This window comes from Bos javanicus, chromosome 23 (genome assembly GCF_032452875.1).
Source record: "Bos javanicus breed banteng chromosome 23, ARS-OSU_banteng_1.0, whole genome shotgun sequence".
NCBI lineage: Eukaryota > Metazoa > Chordata > Mammalia > Artiodactyla > Bovidae > Bos > Bos javanicus.
This window is the reverse complement of record NC_083890.1, coordinates 39784820-39793128: the sequence shown is the minus strand read 5'-3', so window position 1 is coordinate 39793128 and position 8309 is coordinate 39784820. Positions and strand designations below refer to the sequence as shown.

General features: G+C 43.5%; 1 protein-coding gene across 6 annotated transcripts in view; it reads left to right on the top strand.

Moving 5' to 3' along the window:
- Window positions 1–91: 91 nt before the first annotated feature.
- KDM1B (lysine demethylase 1B) overlaps window positions 92–8309 on the top strand; it is a 44680-nt gene continuing 36462 nt past the window's right edge. The window contains exons 1-6 of one of the 6 annotated variants that reach the window (XM_061398756.1): window positions 96–244; window positions 580–623; window positions 4485–4584; window positions 5482–5609; window positions 6626–6715; window positions 7266–7377. In XM_061398756.1, coding sequence (XP_061254740.1) covers window positions 4498–4584; window positions 5482–5609; window positions 6626–6715; window positions 7266–7377 — 417 coding nt within the window. In that variant the 5' untranslated portion in view covers window positions 96–244; window positions 580–623; window positions 4485–4497. Of the gene's footprint in view, window positions 245–579; window positions 624–4484; window positions 4585–5481; window positions 5610–6625; window positions 6716–7265; window positions 7378–8309 lie in introns of all 6 variants that reach the window. The other 5 variants (XM_061398760.1, XM_061398755.1, XM_061398759.1 and 2 more) reach the window with 5 other exon arrangements.

Here is an 8309-nt window from a genome sequence, read left to right as displayed (position 1 = left end):
CAGGGCGGGGCGAGCCGCGCGGCAGAGGCGAAGGCGGGGACCCGACTCCTCCCCGGTCCTGCCGGCTCCTCCCACCACGGGTCACGTCGTGACAGGGGCGGAAGCGGCGGCGGCGGCGGCGGCGGCGGCCGAGTTGAGGCTGCGGCTCGCGGCGCGGATCCTGCTGTCCTGTGCGCGAGGTGCGCGGCTCCGGAGAGGCGCCCGCAGCCCGGGGCGGCGCGCTCGGTCTCGCCTGCGCTCCGAGGTGGGGGGGCGGGGGGGACGCGCGGCTCCGGGGGCGGGCGTGGGGGCGGCGGCGGATTTCTGGTGACAGCTCTGCACAAAGCAGCCTGGCCGGGGTGCAAGCTCTCCTGCCCCTGAGCCGCGCTCCTCGCCCGGGTGCGAGGTGGACTGGTCCCTTGGGGCTCTACCTCCGTCCCGGGGTTGGAAAGGGGCGAGGGGTGCGGGAGAGGGTCCCAGCCCGAGGAATGGGCGGGAGGGGTGGATTCCTGGCCTGGGGTGTTGGAGCGACCGGCTTCCCGGATTCCTCGCGGTGTTGCTGGTTAATCCACCTCCCCACAATGTTTGCTTTCTGTACAGGGGTGCCGTCTCCCCGCGCCTCCTTGCACGCCTCCAGCGCAAAGGTGAGCCTGGGGAGGCTGCGGCTTCTCCGACTTCGGAGGAGTCGAGAGAGCTTTTCGGAAAGCGAGGCGGCTGCCGCTGGCACAGGGAGCCTTTGGGGGCTCCCTCCTGGGGGCTGACAGAGCCCTGTCACCGGGGAAATGCTGCTGCGAGGAAGGGGGCACCCACCGTCCGGGGGCTGGAACTCTGTCGCTTGCCTCCCAGCTTTGAGAGCGTGGCGGCGAGAAGCCGGTACGGCCTCGCAGGTGCTGTTAGCTGGACTGCAGAGCAGGGACCACGCGTTAAGACGCGATCGGCATTGCCAGGTTGCTGGGGTGATTCCTCCGGGACCCGGGACCCCGAGGGGGCGGCCCGATTTCGGTAGCTGTTAGTCAACAGCCCAGCAGCTGGCAGGTGAAAGAGGAAGGAAGAGACAGGCCCAGCTGTAGCGAAATGGGGGTTCTGTGACCTGGAACCTAGCCAGATGGAGGCCAGGCCTTCCCTCCGGAGAGCGTGCAAGCGTTTGGAGGATCGGTCACTCCACTTGTGCACACACAGCTCAAGGCTTTTACACTTTGATTGGTTGGTGGTTTTTGTTTTTTTTTTTAAACCGACTTTAGTGGAAGAAAGGTGAGTGGGAGGGAAGGTTTTCTTCAGGACGTATGGGAGAAAATGACCATCAATAATTAATTATCCTCCGTGCAGAGAAAGCCGTCAACAAAGCATTCGGGCAATTGCACTGGATCCATATGTCTGAAAGTTGATTCTTGTGGATGCAGTTTTAAGTGGCCCGAAGGGGAATTTTTGCCCCTGTTGTCTCTGGAGAAGTTTCTAGTAGTTTGTCCAGTTTGGAGAAATTATGTTAATGCCGCTATACATTTTTATTTCAACCTGGAGTTCTTTAATTCATATTTTTATGGATTCTGTGTGGGTTTTTTTTTTCTTCAGTTTTTTGAATAAGTTACTTCTGAAAAAATCTTGGAACTTACTAAACGAGAAATCTAGACATTGATATATTCACACATATTTAGGTACCCCCCACAACCATTTTTTCCTTTCTTTTGTCATATTAAGAAAAAACCAAAGCTACGAATTTAAAATTAGGAAGAACTATGCTTATAAGGTCATACTGAACCTGAAACAAATTGATTATATTTAAAGTTAGGTGTGTTTATTAATTTGAAGAACCAGGTGGGAAAGCACTTCCAGTATACTAATTTGTTTTACGAACACTTGGTCAGTATTTCTAAGATTATATTTAAAAGCATAAGTAACTGTAGTCCTTCCAATTTAAAATTTTTTCCTCCATTTGAGGCCCCAAGAACCCAGCAACAGTGAAAACAAAGAAATTACAGTGTCAAAAAAGAATGAAGGTACATAACTGTTAATTGTATAATTAAAGGTGAAAATGTACTACTCTGAAAATCTTCAATCATACTTATCCCAGACCACACAGATTTCTTAACGGCTTTCATAGCTAATGTTTTCATTTCCTCTTAACCATTTCTTGGATTACATCATTCTTTTGCAATCAAAAATATGTTTTTCAGTATACAGTTGAGTTAAAATGTTTGATGAAATTTCCAGAAATTATGCTTTCTTTTGAGAGTGCTTGCATTCCCAGGTAACATGGCCAAATGTTGCTTAAACTGCTTTTATTTGCATTTCTAAACTGCACATTAGGCTCAAATATTTTTGCTGCAATACTTAACATATACAGTGTACATGTTTACATATGCTTTATTCGTGGTTCATTTTATGAATAATGTAGGTTATAAGTTTTATGTAAAGAGATTGTAAATTATTTTGAAAATGTGAGCCAAAAGCCCTTCTTAGGGTGTAAGAATTAAGGTAGACAGTAGTACTTTTTAAAACCACCTAGTGCTTTATCCCTGAGAAGGCAATGGCACCCACTCCAGTACTCTTGCCTGGAAAATCCAATGGGCGGAGGAGCCTGGTAGGCTGCAGTCCATGGAGTCGCTAAGAGTCGGACACAACTGAGCGACTTCACTTTCACTTTTCACTTTTCACTTTCACGCATTAGAGAAGGAAATGGCAACCCACTCCAGTGTTCTTGCCTGGAGAATCCCAGGGACGGGGGAGCCTGGTGCTCTGCCGTCTATGGGGTCGCACAGAGTCGGACACGACTGAAGCGACTTAGTAGCAGCAGCAGCAGCAGTGCTTTATCCAGCTACATAATGAGTCCTGTAGGACTAATGGCAATTTTTTAAATGGCTAAGAGCTGTAATGCATTTCAGAATATGTATACAGTATATTTGTTCCTATATTAACATGATTTTGAGAAAGTGAAGACTGAGTCAAAGAAAAACCATCCATAACGTTGGTGTCAAGATTTCTCAAAGTTGATGTAGATGGCAGATTGAAAGTTTTTACATGTGATATTCATAAATCCATAACTTACAAATGTTAATGTAAATAGTGAAAGTGAAGTCGCTCAGTCGTGTCCAACTCTTTGCGACCCCGTGGACTGTAGCCTACCAGGCTCCTCCGTCCATGGGATTCTCCAGGCAAGAGTACTGGAGTGGGTTGCCATTTCCTTCTCCAGGGGATCTTTGCGATCCAGGGATTGAACCCGGGTCTCCCTCATTGCAGGCAGACACTTTAACCTCTCAGCCACCAGGGAAGCCCAGGTGTAAATAGTAAGATCACAGTTTATAGTGAAGCAATAGGATTACAAGCCCTTCAAAGCTTTTCCCTAAGGTTAAGATCATATATATGGGATTTGTATCTTAACAACACTTCTCCACTTTCAATTCCTTATCTGTAGTATGTCCTATTTATTTCTCATGCTGTTGTGAGTATGTGTGTGAAGTAAATATGGATCAGGGAAGGAGATGTCTGATAACTGTAGGATCCATATACTAGCGAGTACTTAGTTATGCTAAGCATTTTTCATTTCTTATTTAAGTTAATTGAAAAAAATGGTAGTATGACAAGTCAATCATTCATGGATTTATGCATCATTTTTTTTGCATAGACTTTTGATTCTTAATGTTTTAACTGTGCTGTGATTAAACTAGTTTGAGAACTCAGTTTGTCCAGTGACTGTCTAATCCAGATTCCTATATTCAGTAGTGACCAGATAGTGTGCCTGAGATTTATTTGTTGGATTTTACTGAGAAGGAATGAATGCTTTTTCTTTTTAAAGTACGGTGGTGGGTGGTGGTATCGTCGCTAAGTCGTGTCCAGCTCTTGCCACCCCATGGACTGTAGCCTGTCTATAGGGTCCTCTTTCCATGGGACTTTCCAGGCAAGAATACTGGAGTGGGTTGCCATTTCCTTTTCCAGGGGATCTTCCCAACCCAGGAATCAAACCAAGGTCTCTTGCATTGCAGGCAGATTCTTTACCAACTGAGCTACGAGGGAAGCCTGTATACTTTTTAAAGTAAAATAGATCAAAATTTGGGAACTAAGACATAGTGAGAAAGAGAGGAACATAAACAAAAATATTTTTACTCATTGAATTTTATAAACAGTAGTGTCTTGTTTATAGATCATTCATTTCTATATATGTAAAATGTATATACTACTAATGCGTAACATTTATTGAGTACTTATACTAGGCCTGGTGCTTTCAATTAATTATTTTACTTAATCCTCACACCATTACTAGGGTACACACTGCTCCTGCTGCTGCGTCGCTTCAGTCGTGTCCGACTCTGTGTGAGAACACTGAGGCTTAGTCTTAGCTTAAATAACTTGAAAGCAGTGGTTTTACATTCAGGCCATCTAACTGTAGGGCATGTACTCTTACCACCAAAACTACTTAATAACTTGACTCCGGAGTGTTGAAAGTATTAGCAGATGCTCTTATTTAATGTTTTCTGGTTTGTTTTCTGTTTTGTTTTGTGTTTTTTTGACAGATTTTCTGATACAATGGCGACCTCACGGGGGAGAACGAAGAAAAAAGCATCTTTTGATCATTCTCCAGATAGCCTTCCTTTGAGGAGTTCCGGTAGGCAGGTATCGCTTATTTGTTCATTCATTGACCCTGTTTTGAGCCAACAGACTTATTGTGATTGGTTCTGAAGAATTAGAGATGAAAAGAGTAGAATTCCAGCCCTCAAGGAACTTGTAGTCTAGTGGAAAAATTCATCTTGGGACTTCCAGTGTGATAAAGTGGTAGAATGTAGGGGAAAAAGCTTATCTGGCAGAGATAAAGGCATTGCTGTGAAACAGCACAGGGTGGTTCAGCTGTGTGGTTGCCTCCAGGATGTGAGCTGGGGCTAGATCATGCTTGGCTTGATGTCATTCATAGGAATTTGGACCTCAGCTTGTAATAGTTAATTGGGTGCTGTTGATAGCTTACTTGCTGCTATCTTTCTTGTAGGGCCATTTTTTTTTTTTTTTTAAGGAAAATATTGAATGATGTAATTCTTTCTCTAGAATTTGTCTACAGATTTTTATTGTAGTTTTAAAATCTACAATACTGAGAGGATAGAACTTCTCTAAGCAAAGAGAACAATCTTAATTTGAAAGTGGCTTTCATTTTCTATGATACAGCCTAAAAAAATTTCTTTTTAATTTTTTATTGGTTAGACTATCTGGGTTAGATAATCAATATTGAAGTAGAGTTGAAACAGCTTTTTCCTAAAAGAAGCTAGTATGCATTTTCCGTCTCTACTCAGAGACCTGTTTTCGAAGTGCTGGTTCCAGATTTCTAGCAGATTAGTGAATTGTTTGCACAATGCAGTCTCAAGGAAATTGCTGTTACCGTCAGCCCCTACCCCACTGCCAGGATGCTGTTGATATTCACACTTAGAACTTCTAACCTGGAAGTGATTTCAGGAGTAAACCTCCCACCACCTCCACCCTGGGCCACGCCAGTGTTGATCTTAACCTCAGCTGGTTCTTTCTCAGGCAAAGAAAAAGGCCACGGAGACGACGGATGAGGATGAAGATGGTGGGTCGGAGAAGAAGTACCGGAAATGTGAAAAAGCAGGCTGTACAGCCACATGTCCTGTGTGCTTTGCAAGTACTTCTGAAAGGTCTGTTTAGACGGCGTGTCTTGGCCTCACCTTCCTGCCAATGAGCACATTCATCCTCAAAGATAGTCTTCCTAAAGATACATAGAGATACTGCTATCCTGCAGTAGAGACATTGCTGGTACATTTTGTACACATCATACCCCACTGCTCACTCCCCCGTTAGACTAGCCTGTATCAGCTCTGCACAGTGACCAACCCCCTGTGCTCACATTGCATCCCCCATAGTTGTACCTCTGGAGGTTGGGAATGGGGGGATAGTTTGAGGATGAGATGGGGTAAGAGGTAAGGGGGGAGTAGCGAGAACCTTGAGCTTCCTACAGAGATCAGTGTTTGCTTATTTCTCTGGGCTGCTTTTCTCCCTCTTACAGCACACCTCCGCCTCCAAAGATACACACAGGGCTCATTCAAACTACATAGCTAACTGCACTGTTGCCATTTTTGTTGGGATGATCCGAGCATGACCTTTTACTTCCAGCGGAAAAAAATCTTCAGTTAAGATTCAATGAAACGTGGAAAACAAATTCTTTCTTTTTTTTTAATCACAAAGAAGTGGTGGTGTTAGTGTTCATAGTGGCTTTATAGTTCATTCTTTTGCTACATTATTGGCTGGGTGGCAGGTTTTATTTGCCAGATTGCCCACGGGATGGTCCGATCCCAACTGGCCAGATGTTGCTACTAGAGACCACACTTCCCTCCTCCACACACATGTGGCAAGCCTGCTGCCGTCCCTTCTTTCACGTCCTAAAACCGTATCATCGCTCCATGGAGTCCTGATAAAACTAAGTCCCAGGGCCTTTTGATGAGCAGGCAGCTGGGTACCGCTGATCCCTGTGTCCTCCCCATGCATTGTTCTCTGTCAGTCAACCGTTTCATTTCTTCTCTTGTAATATCCAGTCATTAGGATTCTAAGTGAAGGTAAGGCAAGATGGGCTCATAGGAGGTGTTTGATAAATGTTAACCAAAAAAGTGAGATGTGTTTATTGGTTACCAAAGCTATCTGTTTTTGCTATTTTCAGATGTGCCAAAAATGGCTACACATCCCGATGGTATCACCTCTCCTGTGGGGAGCATTTCTGTAATGAATGCTTCGACCATTACTACAGAAGGTTTGTTCTGATGACTGTTGGAAGTGTTTGGGGTGGAAGGGATGGTGGCTTGGGCAGTGGGCGGTGGTGGGGGTCAGATAGTTAAGTCTGAGCACCCCTCTCCCTGGGTTACTGAATTATTTCACTGTTTCATCCATACCTGAGCTGACTACGGGTGTGCCAGAACTTTGATGCTGTAGTTTGCATGTGTGTATGCTTGCGTGTGCACACTCAGAGCTCAGAAAGTATCTGCCATGAGACAGTTATTCTCTGTAGTTCACAAATTCTGAAAAATTTAGGAGCTGCTTTGCTCTTCTATGCCAGTGCAAAGGGGCAGGAATGAAAAGATTTTGTGGGGGATGCTGACAGCTAGAGGGTGCTGGACAGACCATCCCTTCTTGATAGTTTTAGATACTAAAAATGCAACCTGTTTTATGCGTGCTATGATAACTTACTCCTCCCCCCTTATAATATGGCTAGTTAAGTCCTTCACATAAGATTTCTATCTGCCTCCTGTTTTGAAAACCTGAATAGCTTATTGTTTGATATATTTATTTTTATTGTTTTTCAGCCATAAGGATGGATATGACAAATATACTACATGGAAAAAAATATGGACAAGCAATGGAAAAACTGAGCCTAGTCCCAAAGCTTTCATGGCAGACCAGCAGCTCCCCTACTGGGTAAAAAAGATAAAACTGTATGATTTTGTGAAGCATTTATAGCGCTTCCCTGGTAGCTCCAGGGTAAAGAATCCACCTGCCAAGCAGGAAATGGGAATTTGATCCGTGGGTCAGGAAGATCCCCTGGAGAAGGAGATGACAACCCACTCCAGTCGTTCTTGCCTGGGTGATCTCATGGACAGAGGAGCCTGGCAGGCTACAGTCCACGGGGTAGCAAAGAGTTGGACACAACTGAGCAACTAAACAGCAAACGCATTTATAGCACCAAATGCAAGAGGAATGGATGAAAATTCCAATGGGAAGTTTTCTTTAATTACATTTATTCTTTCTGTAACTATGAAAGCAAATCACTTTTTTTATTTTTGTGGAAAAATCACCTCACTTGACCTGCAGCATAAAGAAGAAACTAAAGACTCATTACCAGCTGGTGATAGCCAGTGCTAAGTCTGGTCCATATCTCACTTCTTTGTTCATGTTTTTCTGTGTTTATTTAAACACAATTTCACACTTAGTATGCAAATCCTAATTAGGTTTAGAATCATACTTTGCATGTAAGTTTTTAGTAGCTTTTAGTTTTTTTTTTTTTTATTAATTTAACTTTATTTTTTTCTATTTAGCCATTCTTTGAAAACACACTTTAGTGATTGTATATATAATATAAATATACCATCATTCAATAAATTATTTGCTAATTTATTTAATGTTACAGGTAATTTGAGCTTTTCTCTGCATACCTTAAAATTTTTCTTAATTGAAGTGAGATTTACATAACTTTAAATTCACAAAATATTCACAAGGGAAACTCAAGAGGAAAGAACACACACACACACTTATGACTGATTCGCATTGTTGTGCTGCAGAAACCAATACATTGTAAAGCAATTACCCTCCAATTAAAGAATACATTTTAAAAAGTTTTTTTTAATTAACCC